Here is a 26,221-nt window from a genome sequence, read left to right as displayed (position 1 = left end):
GAAACCACGAAAATATCTTTCAGATTGCTTGACGCTTAAACAGTTCCAGCTTAATGTTCAGGAATCGTAATGAATTTTTTTTATATAATGGATCATTTTTTTGCATCTTTGACAGACAGCCAATTATATTTGTGAATATAATGAGATGCTCTTTATATTTTTCGTATTTATATTTTTAACTCATCCCAAAAATCAGAGTAACTCGCAATTTAAGTATCGGCGAAAAACAATGTTTATAAAAGTTGTAAAAATAATTTATTTTAACCATGATTAAGTTGAAATTAAAATTATCAAATTTTGCGTTAAGAGCAAAGAAAAACCACGAAAATGTTTTTCAGATTGCTTGGCGGTAGTAGAATTTCGACTAAATGTTCAACATTATCTCAATGAAATTATTTTTTATAAGCAATCATTTTTTATTATTAATCAGGCCCAGCCGTTGTGACTCAGAAGATCTGGAGTCTCCTTGAGGTCAGGCTAACCGTAGGAGGTTTTCGTGGTTTTCCGCTCCATGTAACATAAATGAGGGTTAGTTCCAACAAAAGGCCTCCATGGAGGCAAATTTCACTCAATACTTGATACAAGACTCTCCTTGCCTTCTGGATTAGATTTAAAATTACAAGACAATGGAGTTGAACATCAGTAGTCGTAAACATAAAATTAAGTCGGCTGTTCGACGACTGATAAAAATTATGAAATACATAATGTGAATATAACGAACTTCTTTCTGAATATAACGAAAAGCTCTTCTTTTTAACTCTACCCGTAAAGCAAAATAAGCCGCATTTAAAGTATCAAAATGCAATTATATTTATAAAAGCTATAAAAATACCCGATTTTAAATAAAATTAAATTAAAATTGTCAAATTTTGCGTTACACGCTAAGAAAATCTACAAAAATGTTTTTCAGATTGGCTTTAATCGGTAGCAATGACAGAAATCAGTGCCATTTTGATCACTAAAATAAACAAACGCTTGTCGGAATCTAGATTTCGCTTACTCTTAAACCTGCCGAAATGGGATTCGAAATAATTACGACTTATTACTACTAATTACCCTATTACCAACTTATCGAAATTTATTCCACTCGGAAGCGATTCCGATCGGAAACTAGCTTTCATCGGATTGCCAATTTCGTAAAACCCACTTTGCCGCAACATGAGCATATCGGAATCCGGAATCGAAATCGCCATTCCGCACGATTCCGGTGAAATTGGAGTTTGTAGGCGGGACTAATTTTGACCAATAAGAAAATTACTATAATTCTAATTTATTAATCTGGCAACGATATGTTTGCTTTCTCTTCTTCTATGCGAGCTAAAATCGCATTAACTTAGAACTGAAAGCTTAAAAATTCATATGTTTTACTTTAAAAAATGGCTTCCCATACAAAAATCAATATTCGCCAATAATATCCACCACTGAATGCAATTACAATAAAATTCCAGAAGGAAAATCAAGGTTGTCTATAATTATTTTCATTGCAAGCAATTTTGGGACTAATTAAAACCTTGGGTTAATTACAACCAAAGGAAGGATATTTGCTTATTCAACCATAATTACTAGTTTGAAGCGTCTAGTTCTATTATAATGCTACTGTAAATTTGTTTGATTTTTCTATGAGAATTAAAAATAAAAATCTTTTTCATCAAAATAAATATTCGTAGCATTTATTAGAAATCTGCCAAATCATTTCTCAACGTCCGCAAAAGACTATCTACCCTGCTAATGAATTGCCCTCGATCAAATGCTCTTCATTTTGTTTTAACAAGGAAGAAAGATAAAATAACTCACAATTAATGTAAATCTTTAAACATTGCTGCCCTTATGTTTCTTTTAAATTTTTATTTTATTATATTTTTTAAAAGAAAACAATCATATTTTGCGCTACACGTGAAGGGAAACCACGAAAATATCTCAGATTGCTTGACGCTTAAAGAATTCCAGCTTAATGTTCAGGAATCGTAATGCATTTTTTTTTATAAAATGAATCCTTTTTTAGCATCTTTGACAGACAGCCAATTATATTTGTGAATATAACGAGATGCTCTTTATATCTTTTTTGTTTATATTTATAACTCATCCCAAAAATTCAAGTAACTCGCAATTTAAGTATCGGCGAAAAACAATGTTTATAAAAGTTACAAAAATAAATTATTTTAGCCATGATTAAGTTGAAATTAAAATTATCAAATTTTGCATTTCACGCAAAGAAAACTACGAAAATGCTTTTCAGATTGCTTGGCGGTAATTGGATTCTAATGTTCATCATAATGTTCATAACTAAATGTTCATTATTATCTCAATGAAATTATTTTTTCATAATCAATAATTTTTTATTATTAATCAGGCCTAGCCGTTGTGGCTCAGAAGATCTGGAGTCTACTTGAGGTCAGGCTAACCGTGGGAGGTTTTCGTGGTTTTCCGCTCCGTGTTACGGAAATGAGGGTAAGTTCCATCAAAAAATCCTCCACGGAGGCAAATTTTACTCAATACTTGATACAGGACTCTCCTTGTCTTCTGGGTTGAATTTAAAATCACAAGACTACGGAGTTGAACATCAGTAGTCGTAAACACAAAATTAGGTCAGCTGTTCGACGACGGTTATAAAATTATGAATTAGATAAATTATCATCCTTCTGAACATAACGAAAAGCTCTTCTTTTTAACTCAATCCGTAAAACAAAATAAGCCGCAATTTAAGTATCGAAATACAATTATATTTATGAAAGGTATAAAAATATTCTATTTTAAATAAAAATTAAATTAAAATTATCAAACTTTATGTTACACGCTAAGAAAAACTACAAAAATGTTTTTCGAATTGGTTAAAAGATAAAGTTTGATAATTTTAATTTAATTTTTATTTAAAATAGGATATTTTTATAGCTTTCAGAAATATAATTGTATTTCGATACTTAAATTGCGGCTTATTTTGTTTTACGGATTGAGTTAAAAAGAAGAGCTTTTCGTTATGTTCAGAAGGATGATAATTTATCTAATTCATAATTTTATAACCGTCGTCGAACAGCTGACCTAATTTTGTGTTTACGACTACTGATGTTCAACTCCGTAGTCTTGTGATTTTAAATCCAACCCAGACGACAAGGAGAGTCCTGTATCAAGTACTGAGTGAAATTTGCCTCCGTGGACTTTTTGATGGAACTAACCGTCATTTTCGTAACATGGAGCGAAAAACCACGAGAACCTCCCACGGTTAGCCTGACCTCAAGGAGACTCCAGATATTCTGAGCCACAACGGCTAGGCTTGATTAATAATAAAAATTATTGATTATGAAAAAATAATTTCATTGAGATAACAATGAACATTTAGCTGAAATACAACTACCACCAAGCAATCCGAAAAACATTTTCGTAGTTTTTCTTTGTGTGTAACGCAAAATTTGATCATTTTAATTTCAACTTAATCGTTATAATAGAACTACAGTAGCATTAGAATCAACAGTAGCATTATAATAGAACTAGACGCTTCTAACTAGTAATTATGGTTGAATAAGCAAATATCCTTTTTTTGGTTGTAATTAACCCAAGGTTTTAATTAGTCCCAAAAATGCTTGCAATGAAAATAATTATAGACAACCTTGATTTTCCTTCCTGAATTTTATTGTAATTGCATTCAGGGGTGGATATTGCTGGCGAATATTGATTTTTGTATGGGAAGCCATTTTTTAAAGTAAAACATATGAATTTTTAAGCTTTCAGTTCTAAGTTAATGCGATTTTAGCTCGCATAGAAGAAGAGAAAGCAAACATATCGTTGCCAGATTAATAAATTAGAATTATAGTAATTTTCTTATTGGTCAAAATTAGTCACATGCCAAATCTAGTTGAGGTTGCTCAACATATAGCGCTTTTAAAAACGGAAACGGAAATAACCAGAGAGAGCATTCTCGCCAAATGTGATCTCTTCCGAAATTCACCCTATCAGCTGCGGCAATCACATACTAATAAGCTAGGCAGAAGTAAGTAGTCTTTGTCGATAGATCTCTATTTTAGTATTTTGTCGAAAGCGATTTTTTTCACGAATTTATATATTACGAATTTATTTGACGATTTTTGATTTATATCACGAATAAAGCACATTTCTAATATGCTTAACGAATTACATGTCATTTATTTTAATTCAAATTTATTTTAATGACTTAGCATTTTTTAAAAAGATGTAAATTTTTTTTTAAAGAAAGTTGTTATATGGATTTGAATGATTGTTTTGAATTCTTAGAATTTTGTGCATTTGCAACGCACCTAAGTTAGTAGCGAGTGAAGCGAGCCTGGTTTCCAAGGCAAACCATATAAGATTGCGTAGCAATTTTCGGGGGTTTGCGAGCGTTAGCGAGCAGGGGACGTAGCCCACTAGTTTTTAAAATTCTTTTTTTCACTTTTAATTTTGTTATGCATTAAGTTGGTGAGTTTATTTTTTAGGTATGGGACCAGTGAGATCCCATAAATACTTCTTGAGTTGTGAATAAAAGAGAATTTAATCATTTGAACTATACTTTTGTTTTTATTGCTTTAATTAAGAATCAGAAATTCTAACCTGCAGTTCAAACTGAAAAAAAATAGCCAACAACCATTTTTCCAATGGATAACCTGTGTTTTTTTTTACTTCTTTTTTATCTTTGTTTTTACACGATAAAAATAAAAGCATTTAAGAAATTAGTGCTTATATAATACAATGTTTATAACTTATTTACTAAATTATCTATAACTTAATGTACTAAATAGGAAAAAAATCATCGAAATTTCATTTTGATTTGGTTTCTTAATGTGTTTTTCTTTTTTTATTCTTTGTTTTCTTTTTTCTTTTCTTTTTTTGGTAACGTGTTTTTCTTTTTTTTAATTTTAGTTTGAATCCTTCATTTTTTTTTAAACTGAAAAATGTTTAGTTTTATATTTTGAATTCATAACTCTTAAAGAAACTTTGTTCATTAATTTTAAATTTTTTAGCTGGAAAAATGTTTTTTTTTCAATTTTATTTCAAAAAAATGATTTAATATTCTGATTTAAATATAATAAAGATATTTAAGTTAATAATTAAATGTTTCTCCTGAAAATGCTTATTTATTTCATGTAATTGAAATGTATAAGAAATAAAGAAAAGAAAATTTTATAAATTTCATGAATTACTTTGATTTAATTTAACGGAAAATTATTTTCATTTCAGCTTGAAAAAATTAAATAATATTGAAGTAATTTTATGAAAATGAGATACAAAAATTTTTCATAAAATTCCTTTAATTTTTGAAAGTATTTTATTATGTGCCAGAAAGAATTTAGCCCACTAAAGCAACCTGATAATTTAAAAATCATCACCTTTTATTTTTAAAAAAATCATATTTAGCGAAAAAATATATTTCAATATTTAATTAAAATGTATATTTTTATTTAAAAAAATTATATGCTGTTTTAATTTTCCTGTCAACAAATGAAAAACATTTATCATTGAAAGGAAATAAAATTAGAAATTTTAATATTTAATGAACTAATGTTTAAAGTATAAATAAATATTACACCAGATTTCAATATGGGAAGATGACCCCTTAACACTTTATATCACAACAAAATTGCTAATAAATTAGAATACATCATTTTAAGCACATTAAAAATAATAATAAATAATCAATTCTATCACGTTATGAAAATTACATATACATACATACATAACAATATGAAAGTGACATATATATTTAAAACAGTTCGATTAAATCAACTCAATTCAAATTTAAGTAATATTTCTGAAACAAACGTGAGCAATTTTGAAAGCAAGAAATGAACTTCAATTCTCGAAATCACCTTCATATTTTTTTCGATTTTCAATAAACTTACCTTTCACTAGTTGTTTCGTGGCTAAATTGAGAGGCTTTGAAATAGTTCTAACACATGATATCTGAAAGTTTAAATTAAAGTGTGAGTTAGCCAAGATTGGAATAAAAGCTTTAACCGCCATCATATTTGACAAAATTCAAGAGAAATAACTTTTAATAATTTGTAGTAACTACTTCACCTGGACCAGTTAATACGACTATGAGTGATAAAACGTAGAATGGATATTGGGTGATTGCATAACCTAATTAAAGAAATGTTTTTAGGTTTATATTCCCCAAACAAGTCAATGTCAACTGCTAATGATAAAAAGTCTTTCCTAGTTTCATCTTTTTAATTGGAACCACAATTACTCATTTACCCAATAATTTTCGTAGTAGAGGTAAAACCGTACATTTAACTAACGGTTATTTAATCGCTGTTGCTTATAAACAGCAAGTCATTTTTTATAGTTTTGCGATAGATTTTCGACTTGATTCTTTCTTAACTCAATGATTTCATATCGATACCTTAAATACAGTCTGATCTCTATTTAACGAAGTCGTTAAATGGCGATAAAAAGATCCTTATGCGGAAAATTCGTTAAGTAGAAAAATCACCATCCGAAATACTTAAACAATGCACAACAGGTTCTAAATTCACAAACACTAGACATAATTAAAATAGCAATTGATACACATTTCTCTTGTGCATTATCTACTATCGAATTGTTTCAAATGATTTCAACATTTCATCATATGAAGGCTTGGTGATTTCTTCATCACTTCCGTTTGGTGTCAATGTTTAACGAGTTTTGTGAAATCTTTCTTTGGTAGTCAGGTATCCATTGAAATAAAGGTATGTTTATTCAGAGAAAGAAATAACTCAAAGCATCAGTTAATTAACACTATTTAAATTCAGTTAGTTAATTTTCTTTATTTTGCCCCATGAACATATCAGGGTTAACTTTCGCTTTAAATTTCATATTAGTAAGGGTCACCATTTCTGATTTCTAATCTATAGAGAAACGGGTTTATTATTAATATTATTATCTTATGGGTCATGAATTTAATTAGGACTCGTTTGTGACGGTGAATTTATTAAGACTCCTATTTTATGGTGAAAAAAGTTGGGTTATGTAATAAGAGAAATTCTCTGTCTGGGCGATAAACGTTATCAGTTATAAGCAATTTCCAAACGGCGACACACTTAGAATTCTTAATACATTTTCTGTGTTATTTCTTTCGATCTACATTGGTCCACTTGGTTATCTCCCATTCATCAAACAATCTTTATGGCAGAACTTCGAAGAAAAAAGATTTCTATCGAGTTATTCAACAAATAGGAGCTTTAAACCCCTCCACCACGATAAGGTGGGACCTTTTGGAGGGGACCCCCACCCGTCCAGGTTGCTTCACTTTTGAACGACCCACCCCCTTTTTTTTAAGCTATTTATACTTTTTTCTTAAAATCATTTTTTTTTTTAACGAACATAAAGTGCTGCTCTTCTGATAAAAAGTTATATTTCTGAAATATTATTTAAAAATTAATATTATTACGTTAGTGACATAAAATAAGTATTTTTTTTTTATTTATGTTGTGCAAATTAAGGAATTAAAAGGTTTTCAAATAAAGGGTATTATTAGGATCCAATCTTCTATTCTCTAAACAAACCCCTAATCTGAATTTTTTTTTTTTTTAAAAAAACTAAACCCGTGCAACCTGGAAATCCGTTCTAACTTGTAAGATGTTTACTTAAGACAATAGGCGTTTCCTGCCAAATACTACAACTTCTTATATCTTAAATTTTCAACTGATAAAAGATTATAAGCATGGTCAAAGAAGAGCAGCCAGCAGAATTCATGGAAAATATGAGCACACATATTGCTAGAAAGCCCAAATTTAATTATTAAATTTCAATAAGAAATCCTGATAAGTAATTAATTAGGGACAACAAACACAGTCTAGAGCAGGGGTCTCTAAACTTTCCAGCCTTAGGGCCATACTGATTACTCCAGTAAGTTCCGAGGGCCAAAACCATATTATCATTGTTGCCGCTTCATCTTCAACTTGTTGGTCTTTAGATGTTTCTGTCTTGATGTGGAATCTAGAAGGGAAAAGATTAAGCAAAAGAACTATTAAGATCATATTGGGGTGGTGCTAAGATCTGATTGGTCCAGTAGTTGGGATCTGGGCGGGGCTAGAATTTCCTGGGTACAAGTAATTTTGTAGCGCCAGTTTTGATAGTTGTGTATTAGTGAACTAGGAAAATTTGAAGATAAATTTAGGCCCTAAAAAAAGGCCTTTTTTAATTCAATTAAGGAGAAAATTAGATTTCAGGGTTTAAATTGTGCAATTTTAAAATTATTCGAAAGAATTGCGTCACTCGTGAGGAAGTGCGCTATCGGTCTAATTTTACTATCCTCAATATACATTTCAGTTTGAAAAATTTTTATTGTAGTTCGCAACATCGCAATTTATTGCTTTATTGAAGAAGTTAATATTGATATCTGTGATAGTTTCGGTTAAGGTTTTTAATTTAAAGTCTCTATGAATAGCATTGTTTCTGATGTAATATGGAACTCCGCAGAGTTTACGCAACATTTTATTTTGGAATACATTGAGCTTTTTTTGCCTGTGCTTTATTTAAATTGCACCAGGCTGGTGATGCATATGTTAATATGGGTCTAATATATGTAATATAAATGAATTTTTTATTCTTAAGAGATAATTTAGAATGTGGGTTTTAAAAGACATTTGAGTTTATTATAAATGCTATATGCTTTTGCTATGATATAGTTTCCAGTTGAGATTTTTGTTGATTGTTAGTCCTAAATAAGTCGCTTTATCGACTATTGGTATATCATTATCGAAGAATGTAAGATTTTGTTGTATTACTTTGTTTCTGGGTTTTTTAATTAAGAGGAGATAAGATTTCTGGGCGTTTATATCGATTTTCCATTTAGAGCACCAGTTTTCATAATTATAGATGTTTTCTTGTAATTTATTAATGGCGTTGGGTAATGATTTAGACTTAACGATAATGCCTGTATCATCGGCAAAGAAGGCCGTCAGACTGTTATAATCGTTTTTGTCTACTGGGAAGTCAATAGTATAAAATAAGTAGAGAATTGGTCCCATTATGCTTCCCTGGGGAACTCCCGCTTTAATGATTCTTTTAGTTGATAGAGTATTATTATTTAATCGGATTTTGAAGTGTCTATGGTGGAGGTATGATTTAAGTAAAAATATAAGATCTGGGTTAAAATTAAGGTTTATTAATTTATTAAGAAGGCCAGCGTGCCAGACCCTGTCAAATGCCTTGGTAACATCTAGCATTAGAAATGCAGCTTTTTGTTTGTTTTTAAGTCCTTGGCCAATGAAGTCAATTATTCTAGTTAGTTGTTTGGTTGTATTGAGTTTGCTCTTGAACCCATATTGTTCATCAGGAAGCAAATGCAATTTATCTTTAAGTCTATTGTATATAATATTTTCAAGGATTTTACTTAGTGTAGGTAATAAGCTAATGGGCCTATGATTATGTGGCATGACTGGGTCTTTAAGTGGTTTGGGAAAAAGTATAATTATTGCTTCTTTCCATTTTTCTGGGTAGTAACAAAATGCTAGACATTTATTGAAAATAATGATGAGTTTATTAATGATATTTTGAGGGAGGGCTTTTATCATTTTATTCGTTATTAAGTCACCCCCTGGTGCCTTGTTAGATTTGAGTTTTTTGATTACAGTGTTTGTTTCATTAAAATCTGTAGGTTCTGGGTTATTGTTGGGCCTATTATTGTTAAAGAATAGTCTGTTTTCATTGAGTACAATATTTTCGAAGTCTTCATCGCAGTTATTCGTGTTTTCCGAGAATTGATCTTCCATGGTATCTGTGAATGCCTCGGCCTTTTCAAGGGCCGTGTACACTAGGCCTTGTTTGTCGTGAATTGGCTTATTGATAATTTTATTATTTTTGAGATTTTTTGTGAGTTTATAGAGGGAATTATCATCCGTATTTAATGATTCTAATCTTTCCGCCCAGGTTTCATTCCGGTGTTCTTGGCATTGTTTTTTAATTTGTTTATTGAGATTATTTATGATTGTTTTTAGTTGTGGATCGAAGGATTTTCTCCACTTTTTCCTAATTTTGCTTCCATATTGAATTAGTTGCCTAATGTGTGGAGGTAGCTTCATATAATGGGGAATTTTTATCTTTTCTTGTGTAGCCTCTTTATGGGCAGTTAGTATTTTCTTGTTAATATTAAAGATAGAGTTATTGATGTCTATTGGGTTATTTATTTGGGTCTCTGGCAGGTCTGTTATTTTAAATATATTAGAAAAAAGTTGCCAATCTGTTATTTTTATAGTTTGTTTAGAACTGTTCACTTTTCCTGGTATTGTAGCAATTACTGGCATGTGATCTGATGATAGATCATTCATAAGGTCTGCAATAAGGGTAGTTTTGGAGTTGGTAATAAAAAAAGTCTAGTATGTCTGGTCTGTGGTTAGTGAAACATGGGTAGTATGTGGGTGATATGGGGGCTATCACTTTTAGATTATTTTTTGTCGTAATTTTGTGGAGGGCTATACCATTTCTATTATTATTTCGGCATCCCCAAATAGTATGCTTACTATTGAAATCACCACCAACGATGGTTTCTGTATTATCATTAAACAGGCTATTTATATCTATATCATTGAGGGTATTATTCGGTGAGTTGTATAATGATGTGATTTTATATTGCTTGTTGTTTAGCTGGATAATAATTGTAATTTGTTCATAGCCATTATTATTATTGGAGTTATAATAATTGGCGTTCAGATGCCTTTTGGAAAGTATCGCGGCCCTGCCGCCTTTATATTTGGTACGATCACATCTAAATGTGTCGTAATTTGATATGTTTAAATTTGTTTGTGGGTTAAGATGTGTTTCTGTGATTAGACATAAGTCTATGTCTAATTCCAGTAGGAAAACTTTTAATTCGTCAATTTTGTATTTTAATCCGTCTGCATTCCACAGGGTGATAGTTATTGCTTTTACGTTATTTGGTGTATTATACATTATTGGGAATTGAGCTACTGACTGATATTAATTGCGATAGTTTTTGATCAATGTTTAGTTCTTTAAAAATGCTTAAGAGTGATGTGAGTTGGTTTATTATTGTTTAAGCATCTGATAGTGTATCATCTAGTTGGTTTTTAATTGATTCTGTTTCTTCTCTTTCGAGGTTTTTTAGTGTGTCTGCATATGATTTTCCTGTCATAATTCTGTTGGGATAAAATTGTGGACGAGGGTTCGGTTTTGTATTTTTTGGAATATAAGTAGGTCTTTTTGGGCATTTACTATTATTGGCCGTTTGGTCGCCATTACATAATACGCATGTAGCCTTAGTTGTTGATAGTTTTGTGCATTCATATGTAAAATGACTATCGGCGCATTTGAGACATTTAGGTTCATGATGGCAAAAATTTGCCGAGTGGTGATACTGTTGGCATCTATGGTATTGGGATGGGCCAGGTTTTCCGCGGTATCTTTCGATAGTAATATCGAGGTTGATGATTCTTTTTACGTCATATATTTTCTTTGAGTTATCGCACGCCGGGAGGGTGACAAGGAAGAGTGGGAGTAGTGTTTTACTACCTTCTCTCCTCCTAGTCATTTGGGTGACTGTAGCATTAAGCTCATGAATATCCTTGAGTTCATCTTCTATTCTCATTCTATCTATATTGCGGGGTATTCCCCTTATAACTACTCTAAGTTTTTTATTATCCGGGATTATGAATGCGTGGTGCTTAATCTGTTTAATAATTAGTAGGTTAATGATCCTTTGACAGGTATCATTGTCATGTGCATAGATTTTGAAGCTATCTGGGTAAGATTTACCCATGATAGTTAGAGTCTGTTACGCCGATATTTTTTAGTTCCTCTACAAAATTGTTCCAAATAAATTCTGTATCTTTTATGATGATTGGGGGGGGGGTTCTATTTTTGGAGATAAATTTTGCCCCATTTACGTAATTTTGGCTGTTGTTTTGGGTTGGTATTATGTTAGGGTAGTCATTGTGTTCCTGTGTATAAGTGTCCATGATTTCATCATTTCCCTTTGGGGGAAGTGGGGGGAAATCATTTTCCTCATTTTCAATTTCTTTGTCGCTATTTTTGTCATTTAATTTTTTGGAGGAATAATTAAATTCCCCCGATAATCTTCGTTTTGGCTTTGAATTTCTCTCTTTGATGTTTTCGAGAATTATTTTCCTGGGGATCAATGGCTGGTTGCCATTGGTTGAGGACTTGGGTGTTTCGGTCCTGTGATTGGCCGTAAATATCTTTGGTGGGCCGGGCTTCAGTGTCGAATTTTTAACAGGGATTTTAGATGCGATTTGATGATTTTCATTATTTTGATCAATTAATTTGTTGAATTTATTATTTAATTCAATTGGGATTTGTTTTTTAGGAGGTTTGGGCTTGGCTCTTCTAGTAATAATAGTAAAATCCTCTCCCGTGGGAGTTGCATTTGATTCACGTGGCGTCTTTCCAAGCGCCATATTGTTTTTATCATCTTGACTCGTATTTAAGTCATCATAAAATCCCAATGAAAGGTTAGGTTTTTCGGGATTTGTTTTTTCGAAGTTGTTATTTGTGCAGCTTATGAGGTTTAATAGGAATTCACGCTTCCTTTCAAGTTCCTTAATTCTATGTTTAGTGCATGGGCACTGCTCTTCAGTTCTGAGCCTCTCAATTTGAGGCTGTATTTCCGCTACCTCATCTAAATATTTCTCTCTGAGAGAATTAGTTCCGAAATAAATCATCGATTGCTCTCTAATATGGAGATTAGCCATAATACAATACGATTAATAGGTGTTAAGAATGAAATAATGAGTGATCGCGAAGCTAATCACTAGGCAGGGCAGTTATTCTGCGCCGTTAAATAGGCCTAGCCTCCTGGATAACAGTCACGCCAGCGCCCAGTGGGCCTTCGACGGCAAGAGCCGTGTGGCGGAAAGTTTCTCCGTGATAGCTTAGATATGAATTATAAAACAAGTAATTGAATAATTGAACAATCGAATAGTATAAAAAATCAAACATACATTTGTAGATGAGTTGAATGCCTTGAAGAAGACAATGGTGAGATTGGTTGATGGTCTTGAAAAAGACCTTTTTTGTAAGAAGTAATCCAATGTGCCGGATGGCACGGTTGAAAATCAGTTGCCTGCGCGGATGGGACCGACTATCGCAAAATCACAGGATCAAAATCAAGAGAACCTTCTCAATTTGGACGTCGAACTCCGAACTAACTCCGATTCTGGGCATTACCAACAACTAGTCCGCTTCTTCAACAAATATATATCTATTTCCCCTATCGGGAACTCGCTGTATTACATCACGCAACTCGCGCAACTTATTTGAGAAGGAGAGGAAAAATGAGATTTTATTTGCATATTAACAACAAGTTTTATTAAATTGAAATTATTTTAAATACTTTAATGTAAATAGTAAAATGTGATTGAAATATCTGTACTTTAATTTGAATAAAACTTACCCAGTCTTCGCTTTAAACATCCTTGTTTAAATAATATTGCAAACAAGATAATTACTAAATGAACACTACTAAGAAATTTCAGAGCAATTGGTCCGATTTTGGTTTAAATCCTAGAATAGCCCGCCATATGGCGATTTTTTTTAAATATCGCCAAACAAGTTTTTGAAATCTCGCCAAACTAGGTTTCCGGAAGATATTTCGGGAAGATTATTTTGAACTTTATTATTACTATTATATTTATTATTATATCTATTATTATATTTATTATTAATTTCATTTTTAGGTAAAAATATACTTGAGGGTGCCCCTTGGCGAAATTGGTGACTTATGTTTAGCGCCATTCCTGTTTGCGTGGAACACCGTGGTAACAGGAATGGCTGCCAAAACATAGTGATATTTCAATAAAACATTGGAAAATTTCAACAAAACATCAGCCATAACTTTCTAAAATTGCAATGATCCCAATATAAGCAAAATGAATAAACCTAATAAAATGCATTTTGAATCGAAACAAAAATTAATGGAGTAAGCACAGAAAGAAAAGGAAAAAAACAACTCACTTCTTCATTAAGCTTTAATATCCTCAGATTTAGGTGAGCAGAATTCTCTAATAGCAGTTAGATACTGTCTAAATCTATCATGAATAGAATCTGTGTACCTCCATCGCCACATAAATTCGGCGAAATACGAATCCAAAATGGCGGCTGTGGTAACGGACTGGCGGTAACATTTTTTTCTAAAGTCCCTTTTTATGACTACCCACATACCTTCGATTTTATTGACCAGAAGCAAAAGTAACCTTATCAGCCGGTATCCAACGTAGAACTAACGGACCTCTGAAATTACATATACCGTTGAACATTTAAAAATAGCGCTAAAATCTAAGCCAATCAGAATCACGATTGGGTTTTAACATCGCCCAGCTTGGCGATCAACCGCGATCACAACTTGACGAGAATCAAGAGGCACGCTCAAATATAGTCTACCCTATTTTTATTTTATTCTGATCTCTTTCTGTTAGAATCATCGTTATTATTTCATTTTTCAGTTTTTTTTCGTGCGGTGCCGGTTGAAAATATTAAAGTTAGTTATTTTTTATTCTATTAAAAAATATTTTAATAAATTTCTAATAATTTAAATTGTTTTTTCTAATAATCAAAATGCAGTGTTGATCCCAGCAATAATCGCCAATTTGGCGTGATTTCAAGAGGTCGCAGAGGTGGGCTATTCTAGGATTTTACCGGATTTTGCAGTTGCATTGTATGAAGCCATTGCGTACTATTTAAATATATAAGTACTGATGATTTGAAATGAATTTTGATTGGTTGGTATAACATATATATTTTCAAGTTTTCAACTTAAATACTTTATAGCTTAACTGAACATATTCTAAATTCATAAATTATAATAAGATGAAGAAAATCTGATGACCATCATTTGAAGATGAGGAAGTATGATACAGTTTTTATAGAATAAAAAATGGTTTTATGATGTTAGAAATTTTGAATAGTAATATTAATTTTCAAATTAATATTAAACATCATTAATTACGCATTTGTTAGTAAGGTTTCAATCTTTTTGATGAAGTCTATTTTTTTTGTTGCTGCTTATTTAATTTGCACTTTCCCCAACTTTTACGATCTTCAAATTAGGCTTCACGTGTTGATATTTCACTGATCATGCAATGAAAAAAAGAAGACCACCTTAAATAACTTTTGATCTAATGATCGGATCTTTGCGTTTTAGAACTCTTAAGGGCTCAAAGAGGAGACCTAATATATGTTAATTACTAAGCGCAGACAATATTTTTAATTACAAAATCGGACACAAAAACATAGTTTCTCTGAAAAAACAGAACTTTTTTAGACGGATTAGGATTTCTGACCACCGAAATAGGTTGCCGCAATCTGGGAAATATGGTCCCAATAGTTTGATCAGAAGAGAGCTCTAATGTTTGGATCCTTTAATCTTAGTTTTACTTTTTGAGTATTTCACTATATCTCGAGAACTTTTTAAGCGAGTTGAAAAAATTTTGCGAACAATATTCATGTTACTCACAATTTTGTACTCATGTTATATACGATATTACTTAACCGTTTAACGCCCAGCGTCATATATTTAGGACAGTTCTTTTTTTCAAAGACATTCATTGTGGCGGGAAACTTTTTTCAGAATTTTCATTTATCTGGGTGAATTAAAAGATTCTCCGATACCACAATGATTTAGTTATTTCTGACTAGAATTAAAAGGAGCAAGTACTTTTTGATCTATCAAAGACTTTTTGAATGCCCTAACAGTGGAAAAACCAATTAATTTCGATAATACCACCTTTTCCATAAAACCACTTCTTGTATCATTGCAATATATAAAGTCGGGACAAAACTGGTTAATAATACTGTAGGAAAACGCATGAATGAAATTTTAACCCAAGGTAATAAAGTTCGTAAATGTTATCAATTTATTCTATTCAGTAACGATTCTATTTAAATTATTCTTATTCAATGTATGTTCTCCAATAAATTATTTTTCAGTTAATAAAAGGACGAGGATATTATACAAGCATTTTCACTACATATTAGGCGATATGTATTATAAATTCGACGATTGGATAAATTAGACGATCTATTATATGAATATATAATATTTATTATATCAGGTATTACTTATTATATTGTAATAATTAGATCAAATTATTAGACACGCTGCTGTTTTTAAATAATTGCATGCTTTGCAAGAGTTTACATGCAATATTTTTATATCACACATAAATATACATGCATATAAACATATTTTAAACATACATGTAATGGAGATTTTTTGTATACTTTTTATTTGTATTCATTTTTAACGCATTGCACAGCGATGTACACTAGCATAAACAAGAGCAAACCCATTTCTATCGCGTAAAAACAATAAAGCTGTATAGTATCACCTGATAATTAAGGTTTTACATAGAATCTTATAGTGCATCTGTGGCGTAACTACCACTATAAATATTAAATACCAAATCAATAGTATATAAGACATGTTAACTTGAATCCATCACGAGGTACCTTTTGATAGATGAAGGTTGACATAGTCGATAATTAATTCCCCACACATCTAATAATTTGGTCAGGAACTATACAGCGTTTTCTCTTAATATGCATATTTTTGAACAATTTCCAGAGTGCGTCCAAAAGCTAAGCAAAACGTTAAAAGTCTGAAATTAATATTCCTGTAAAGAATAAAATATAACACAGTTAGGTCAGTAGAAGGGAAAGAAGAAGCCAAAATTACTTTAAATTTGGATAAATTCTAGTGCTGTTGCTAATGAAACACAAGTGCTTCCGCACCAAAAAAATGAATCGGCGTTCGTTGGTTTTGATTAATTCTTTGCTCTTTCCGAACGTAACAATGATACTCACCAATTTGAAGAAAAGCATTTTTTTTTGAAATACTTATATTATTAGAATACTAGCATGCTTCATCTTTAATAAATAATCTGAAATTATATGTTAAAGGTGATCTTTTTGCATAATTTTGTGCAAATCTGGCATTATTCTGACTGGATGTTTATTGTATTCTATATTTAAGATTAAAAAAGTACACACCTCTTTGAAGTATTATTTACAAATATATCAGTTAAAATTTGCATGCTGTGAAATTAATATTCAATTTTATATGAACATTTAAATATGTTCTATAAATGAAAAAGATATTGTACAATTAAATCATTGCGAATTTGTTGTGCTTTATTCGTTACTTCGTGCTTCTGAGCTCAGGAAATGTAATAAATTTGGGTAAAATATGTTTCATACCAAAAAGATTTAGAATTTTATTTTCGCCTTTCTTTAATTTAGTTATTTAAAAAAAAAAAGTGTCTCCTGTCCATTGAATTAGCTATAATTCAATGGGTGGCTAAGGGGATAGAGCGTTCGCCTTCCAATGAGGTAAACCTGGTTCAAATCCCAGGGATAGTTATTTGATACGAATTCCGCATTCGACTTGCACCGACCACAGTGCTGACGTAAAATATCCTCAGTGATAGAAGGATCATGGGTTAGAGTAACCTTGCCGTCAGACTAGGTTTTCCTCTTAATGTAACGCAAATGCGGGTTTGCTCCATCAAAAAGCAATCCACAAACGCAAAATTTCTACCAATACTTGATCCGGGAGTTTTCTGGATTAGGTTCAAAAGTACAAGGCTCCGGAATTGAACATTAGTACACGTAAACTCAAAAAATTGGGTCTGTTGTTCAATGATGGAATATTGAGGAACTAACTGAAAGAAGAAATGTTCTTCAATGACGGAATATTGAGGAACTAACTGAAAGAAGAAATGTTGTTCAATGACGAAATATTGAGGAACTAACTGAAAGAAGAAATGTTCTTCAATGACGGAATATTGAGGAACTAACTGAAAGAAGAAATGTTCTTCAATGACGGAATATTGAGGAACTAACTGAAAGAAGAAATGTTCTGCAATGACGGAATATTGAGGAACTAACTGAAAGAAGAAATGTTCTTCAATGACGGAATATTGAGGAACTAACTGAAAGAAGAAATCTTCAACTTCAGATTAAAATAATTCAAGAAATAATAACAACATCAATAACATTTAATATCTGAATGTTCTTTGATCATTTCTCTAGATATCATATAATTACAGCTGCCAATTCTACTGGAAGCCAGTTTCTCCTGGTCTATTAAAATTCTCCTGATTTCCAAAAATTGACTGAATAAGTATTACTAATTTAAATTATATAAGTATCGTCTATAGAAATCAGTGCATAACTTTTTGGTTTTAAAATGCTTAGCTTGTTTTTATTCAGAACTCTCTTTTTAAATTAGTTATAAAAATCTTTCAACTATCTTTGATGAATTGAATGCCTATTAATATTCGAAATTATGAGCAAACATAATACATAACATTTGAGGTATGTCTAATGTCAATCATAACTGGAAAATATTGCCGTTTTTCCATTTTGATGTCTATAAAAATCCCTAAAATTCCGTGTGCTTAAAATATTTGGTACATTATGCAGCAATTATAATGAAATTTATATTATTTCGTAAAATCTTCTGGATTTTTTTCCTATCCACGTTGGCAGCTACGCATAATGTTTTATCTTATAATTTTTGAGTTACTGGGATATCCCCATAACCTTACGGTAATCCAAATATCAAAAGTATTCGCTAATATTCGAAAAATGCAAATCTTAACAAGTTCTTATGATTAATTTTTTCCCCCCATAGAAAACTAGTTTAAGGTAGTTTGTTTCAGGCTTATATTACTTGGACTCAATTCTAATTGGTTATGCGACGCAACTAACGAAAATCACTGTAATCGAATGGAAATAATTTTTTTTTCTCCAAGCGTTGGACCTGTACCTGCGTCGTTATGGACCCTTTACCATATAGCCCAAAGCTTGGCTACTGGTCCGGCTCCACCCCAGCCTAGGAACGAAACCAGTCAGCAGGTATTTACTGAAAATTTTGATATATACAAAGTCACAATGGTTATAAATTACAAAAGATCAAATGTAGTACAAGTTGAGATTGAAGAATGAAAATACTGATTTCTTTTAGAAAAATTCATTTTGGCTTAGTTTTGAGGATAGAGTTAAATATATATTTTTCTTTCTAGTGGAAAAAATCCTTCGCCAATACTTTTGCCAGAACACAATTTTATTCCCCAAATTTACGATTTCATCACATTCCGCGACGTGCCGAATGCTTACACAAGTCAAAGGTCCCATAAAAACATTCTGATGGTTTATGTTAGTTTCAGGGTGATTCACGATGGTCCAACATCCTTTGATGGTCACCATCATCCAACATTTTTCATTATGCGTTCGTGGTTTTTGATATGCGAACAAACTTCCATCATTCCTNAGCAGTCATAAGCGTATAATAGAAAACATTAATGTTGTAAGATAGAGTAAACTGATTACATTTATAGTTTGTCTACTGTAAGAACTCCCCACTCCACAAAGTCTGAGGCCGTCTGCTGCCATGGAAACAAGAATAGCTCATCTCAGGGAGGGTAGCTTCTCTTCACTCTGGGGCTAACACAATATACTGAAGAAAAAGATTCCCTTTCTCTCGCCGAACCGAGTCGATACCTGTCCTAAACAATGACCCCACACCCCTACTTGAAATAGTTATACCTCGTTACCATAGTCACCGCCATGGTTCTAGACGAATGGCTAAGGAAGTTCTTACTTTAGACGAACTATAGATACTCTTATTCAGTGACTATCCATAAATAAAAAACAGGCACAAAATTTGCTTTGATTAACCAGTTTAGTCAGGGTTGAGAAATAGAATACAGAATATATATTTATATATATATATATATAGAAGAAAATATATATTTGACAGAATATATATGCTACCTCCATTCATACAATCAATATAAAAGGGTTTCCATTTAAGATTGTTAGGTGATCCCTGTTCCAACACTAGGGACTTCAATGAAGATCAATTTTGGACTGCGTGAATGCATCGATTAAAATTAATTTATACGTTTGTTCAACGATTATTGCTGCGATATGTATATAAATCTTTTGACACTGTGTAAACATGGTTTGCCGTAATCTAGCCATTGAAAAATATTCTCAGATTCCTAGTAAAAAAGTGAAGGGAAATAAATATGACGATTTATTATAGAGAAAAACTGAATTAAAGACATCGCAACTAGCTTAGTTGCTAGATCGTATTTCACCTTTCAATACCGGGTATTCCCAAAATTAACCGACGATTTAAAATAAATTATCGAAAAAACAACGAACGGTTTGTTAGAAAGAGCAGAAATGGGTGCTCCTGAAGTTGTGTTACTTGTTGCTTTAGCTTCTCAACAGATAGCGCTTCGCGAACCAAAGAACAGTGTTTTTACAACATATAAGACTATTCAAACTGAAATATTTCCAAGTATATCGAATTTATTTCGTTTTCAGACAGCTTCACGTTGTTGCAGCAATTGATAGCTATTTCGAAAACAGTGTTTTATATTTTTGTCTCAATCACCAGCGTCCTCTGTTAATGAATTTCGTAATTAATTTCGAAACGTGGAGGAAAAAAAATTCAAAACATGTTACAATAACACCGTTTCGTTTTTCGGGACACGCTTTTAAATGCTTTAATCATTACCTTTCTCCCTAGGCCGGTATTTCTATATTCTGGATCAACATAAACAAGGCCGCCAATGCATACTTCATCTGTATTGTGAACAAATGCAGCCGTTGCAACAATCTGTCCTAAAAATATCAGTAACATGTTAAAAAAATTTATATACATATGAAATATATATCAGCTTTATGTTTAAAAAAAATTTAAATAAATAATTTTAATAGTATAACTTCGTTAATATCATACTTTGAGTCAGCAATATAAGTAATTCTTCGATACCAGAATTCATGAATTTAACCCTCCTCTAGAAAACAACCTTAAAGTACTTTTCTAGAGTCCCCTTAAAGTCTTAACTACTCTTTTGAACCCACGCTATAAGACATCGAATAAAATCGATGCTCGTTTCGAAAATATTAGTGATACGTTTTTGTTGCAAACAATCAACATTTTTGTAGTTTTATTGAGAAAAACGTGTAAAACGTTAAGGTAGGTACGTAGATACTTTATTTACGTCGCACTAGAGCTGCACAATGGGCTATTGGCGAAGGTCTGGGAAACATCCCTGAGGTAGATCCGAAGACATGCCATCGCAATTTTGATCCTCTGTAGAGGGGATTGCTCTCCTTCTTTGGCAGCCCGACGACCTGCACGCCAAGTCAAGCACTTTATGGTAGAACAGTTTAATGAGGACCGATACCGCCCCCCCCCTCGATCCTTGAGCAGGCTGAACAAAGTTATCACCCGTCCGCTTACTGACAGCAGCCAGTGATGCTTGACTTCGGTGTTTCACTGGGAACAGTGTCTTTACGATCAATCCACTGCGGGACTATAACGTTAAGCAACTCCATTCAATGGACAACTTGTCAAATTTTCATTTTGTGATGAAACTAATCTAACTGTTAAGCTGGCAAAAACGCAAGCGAGCTAAACTAAGATAGCCTAACCTAAGATAGCAAAACCTAACCTAGCAAAAATTTAAACATTTGCCTCATAAAAAGCCAAAACTTTGCTCTGCATAAAAACATAAACTGGTTCTGAAGATGTTACCTTCTTCGTAAAAACAAGAAGCGAAGCTCGTCATGTAATAAAACCGGTTGATCCTCTTTATTTGTTTCAAAGATCACATTTCTTATGGTGCAAACAAACATTTAAAACGAAACAGTTAGAGTCTCCAACCCATTCGCTCAGAGTATCATACAGAATGATTAAAATTAAGCAGACGATAATCAGCGTCTCGTAACTCGTGATATTTTTTATATCTTCCAAATGAAACTTCAAATAAATGTAATAACGATCACATATGGCTGGGATTTTTTTTCTCCGAAGAATCGTTTGAATTTATGCCAATAGAATGTGCTGTACTGCTAAACCACGTGTAACCGAGAGCATATTTTTGACCGACAAGGTAAGTTTAAGAAGTACACTAGTGTAAAAATAAATAAAATTTAATGTTATCCTTCGATTTTTTTGAACTATTGTTTTTATTTATTACTGCGCCACTGGACGCGAAAATTTAAAACTATTTTTTCCGTCTGAAATAATATATACTATATGTTACCGTGAAGGACAGAAATCAAGAGAATGTCGACTTTCACCGGTGAATGTCAACAATCACATCGTTGCTTTGGTGAATGTCCGAAATATTTGTTATATCGGATTTGATATTAATTTAATCGTTGATATTATTATATTTATTCGATATTTTAATATCTGCTGAGGATAGATTGGGAGAAAGATCAGTGTTGGGAGTACCGGTACTTTTCAGTGGCACTTGACCTTAAAAGACATCAGCGTAGTCTATACCAGGTGAATGCAAGTCGGGCAGTGCCACTGAATCTTAAAAAAACATTGGTGTAGGGCATGCCGGTCAAATGTATACCGGGCAGTGGCACTTAACTAGACCCATTATATATTTCTGACATTCACGAGAGCATTCACCGGTAGAAGTCAACCACCACCAATTACGAATCGCAGTGGCTCATGGGAATAGAGCGTTCACCTTCCAATGAGGTGAACCGGGTTCGAAGCCCAGCGATGGTGGATCGATACGAATCCGCATCCGCCTTGCACCAACCATAGTGCAGACGTGAAATATCCTCAATGGTAGACGTGGTTAAGAGTCCCTTTGCCATCAGGCTAACCGATGGAGGTTCTCGTGATCTCCCTCTCCATGCAACGCAAATGCGAGTTAGTTCTATCAAAAAGTCCTCTACGAAGGCAAATTTTTCCCAACACTTGATTCGGGAGTTCCCTTGTCTTCCGGATTGAGTTCAAAGTTACGAGGCTACGGAATTGAACATTAGTAGTTGTAAACCCAAACATTGGGTTCTATGTTCAACGACGGTTATAAAATAAAAACACCTGTTTCGGTCATTCACAGTAACATATACAATCAAAATATCAATCAACATACCAATCAACATATACAATCAAAATATATTCGGGTCAAATTTTACTCAAATCTTTCCAAATAACTCCTCGGTTTAAATTTTAACCACCCTCTGCAGGATGCAGTTTATGCAAAAAAGAAAGTTATTACCTCTTTTGTTTTCAGCTAAAAATATACCCTGCGGATGGATTTTGTTCCACGTCTGCAAGCAAGAGTAGCAATCATGAATCTTCAAATTTTTTCTAATTTCCATAATTTTAGGAATGTCTTCTTGTGTCATATCTCTGATGTAATAATCCGATGTGGGCTTCGGAACATCTTGCTCTGTTGATGGTCTTCTTTTTTCTGAAACGTTTCTTAATGTTTATCACATTCCATAATTAGACAACGTTCGATGCTTTCAATTTAAAACGCTAACTGTTTACTCTTGTTCTTTACTGGTGTAAGAAAGTAAGAGAATTTGCAGACTGGGTCGATTTTCTCTAGAACTACAGGACCGATTTTAATGAAATTTCATGTGTGCATACATAATACAAAACAAAAAACCCCTTCAACAAATGTAATACACACGCATGATCGTTCGTGACACTCGTTGGAGTCGGAAGGTATGAAACAGCGGTTGCAGAATAAACAACAAAAAAATGGTTTTAATAGGGGATATGGTTCCCTCTTATACAGGACTTGAATCGTGATTTCATACGTGAAATCAGGCAGCTTATTTCCTGTGGAAATTGGTCTGAATTGTCCTGCGGCAATTCCATACCTTCCGACTCCAATGAGTGTTACAAACGATCATGCGTGTGTATTACAATTGTCGAATGGTTATTTGCTTTGTATTAGGTATGCACATATGAAATTTCATTAAAATCGGTCCAGTAGTTCTAGAGGTAATCGGCCAAGTTTGCAAATTCTCTTAATTTCTAACACCAGTGTATAAATTATAGAAGTTTCCACGCTAGGAGAACGGACTTCCTAAACCCTGTTGCTGTAATTAATTTCTAATTTTCTTCAAGAGTAATAGTGAACAATTCCGTAAAGAGTAATAGTAAACAGTGCGCATGCGTCGTCATTGCATGCGTTGCTATGGCAACCGCTGCTGTTTGATAACTTTTTTATAATTGGGTATAATATGAAAAAAACACAGCTACTTCGATTTAGTAGGAACAACATATGACACAATGCTAAACGAATGGAATTTAGTTGTTGTTTATTTAGTTATTGTTATTAGTAGTTGTTGTTATTTGTTTTAGTTGTTGTTGTTTATTTAGTTGTATTTAGTTTCAATAACTTTTCTTTATAATGCAATAAAATCTGGCGAGCAGCTATTTAAACGATCGAACACTTCGTTTGTTTATTTGTGGCTTGAAGTTAGGCTCGCAGAAAATGCCTTTCATGGGTTAAATTTAGTAGGAACAACACAACCTGTGACGTAGGCTATATTATACCCAATTCCTTTTTTCACTTTTAATTTTGTTATGCATTAAGTTGGTGAGTTTATTTTTGAGATATGGGAACAGTGAGATTCCATAAATACTTCTTGAGCTGTGAATAAAAGAGAATTTCATTATTTGAATGATACTTTTGTTTTTATTGTTTTAATCAAGAATCAAAAAATCTAACCCACAGTTCAAACTGAAACAAAATAGACAACAGCCTTTTTTCAAATGGATAACCTGTGTCTTTTTACTTCTTTTTTATCTTTATTTTTACATGTTAGAAATAAAACCATTTAAGAAATTAGTGCTTATATAATATAATGTTTATAACTTACTGACTAAATTATCTATAACTTAATGTCCTAAATAGGAAAAAAAATCATCCAAATTTCATTTTGTTTTGTTTTTTTAAACTATATGAATGTGGATTTTTCTAAATTTCAGTTCGAATCCTTTTTTTCTTTTTTTTTTTTAAACTGAAAAATGTTTAGTTTTGCATTTTAAATACATAAACTCTTCAAGAACCTTTGTTCATTAATTTTAAATTTTTTAGCTGGAAAAATGGGGTTTTTTTTCAATTTTATTTTTAAAAAGTTTCTCCTGAAAATGCTTGTTTATTTCTTTTAATTGAAATGTATAAGAAATAAAGAAAAAAGCGTTTATAAATTTCATAAATTACTTTAATTTAATTTAACGGAAAATTATTTCTATTTCAGTTTGAGAAAATTAAATAATATTGAAGTAAAAATTTTATGAAAATAACAATAAGTTTTCAAAAAATTCCTTTAATTTTTAAAAGTATTTATTTATATTTCAGAAAGAATTTACCCCACTAAAGCAGCCTGATATTTTAAAAATCATCACCTTTTATTTAAAAATAAATTCATATTTAGCGAAGAAATATACTTCAATATTTAATTAAATTGTATATTTTTATTAAAAAATTATATACTGTTTTAATTTTCCTGTCAACAAAAGAAAAACATTCACCATTTAAAGGAAAGAAAATTAGAAATTTTAATATTTAATGAACTAATGTTTAAAGTAAATAAATATTAAACCATATTGCAATATGGGAAGATCACAACACTCCAGATTTGAAAGTAAAATTGCTAATAAATTAGAATACATCATTTTAAGCACGTTAAAAATAATAATAAATAATCAATTCTATCACGTTATGCAAAATGACAAAACATTGAATATTGTATTTCTCCAACAATATGAAAATGACATATACACACACATAACAATATGAAAGTGCCATATATATTTAAATCAGTTCGATTAAATCAACTCAATTTAAATTTGAGCAATTTTGAAAACAAGAAATGAACTTCAATTCTCAAAATTACCTTCATATTTTTTCGATTTTCAATAAACTTACCTTTTACTAGCTGTTTCGTGGCTGACTTGAGAGACTTTGAAATAGTTCTAACACATGATATCTGAAATTTTAAACTAAAGTGCGAGTTAACCAAGATTGGAATAAAAGCTTTTACGGCCATCGTATTTGATAAAACTCAAAAGAGAAAACTTTTAATAATTTGTAGTAACTTCTTCACTTCGACTAGTTAATACGATAATGAGAGATAAAACGTAGGATCATTGGATGATTGCATAACCTAATTAAAGAAATAATTTCATGTTTATTTTCCCTGAACACGTTAATGTCATCTGCTAATGACTGAAAATCTTTCCTAACTCCATCTTTCTAATGGGAACTTCTCCAAATCAATTTCTCATTATCATAATAGTTTTCTTAATAGAGGTAAAACCGTAAATTTAACTAACGGTTTTTAAATCGTTCTTGTCTATAAATGGCAACAGTCCTTTTTTATCATTTTGCGATAGATTTTTTACTTGATTCTTTTTTACTCAATGATTTCATATAGATATTTTAAATACAGTCGGACCTCT

At 31.8% G+C, this 26,221-nt stretch overlaps 1 protein-coding gene across 3 annotated transcripts in view; it reads right to left on the bottom strand.

Moving 5' to 3' along the window:
* Positions 1-26,004, bottom strand: part of LOC122272009 (uncharacterized) — a 32,678-nt gene extending 6,674 nt beyond the window's left edge. The window contains exons 1-3 of one of the 3 annotated variants that reach the window (XM_071180956.1): positions 25,689-26,004; positions 23,016-23,210; positions 20,498-20,604 (exon numbers count right to left, since the gene is read on the bottom strand). In XM_071180956.1, the coding sequence (XP_071037057.1) occupies positions 20,498-20,604; positions 23,016-23,210; positions 25,689-25,809 (423 nt within the window). In that variant the 5' untranslated portion in view covers positions 25,810-26,004. Of the gene's footprint in view, positions 1-5,842; positions 6,094-20,497; positions 20,605-23,015; positions 23,211-25,688 lie in introns of those variants that run through there. The other 2 variants (XM_071180957.1, XM_043054940.2) reach the window with 2 other exon arrangements.
* Between the last annotated feature and the right edge of the window lie 217 nt (positions 26,005-26,221).

This window comes from Parasteatoda tepidariorum, chromosome 5 (assembly GCF_043381705.1).
Source record: "Parasteatoda tepidariorum isolate YZ-2023 chromosome 5, CAS_Ptep_4.0, whole genome shotgun sequence".
NCBI lineage: Eukaryota > Metazoa > Arthropoda > Arachnida > Araneae > Theridiidae > Parasteatoda > Parasteatoda tepidariorum.
This window is presented reverse-complemented; position numbering and strand designations above follow the sequence as displayed.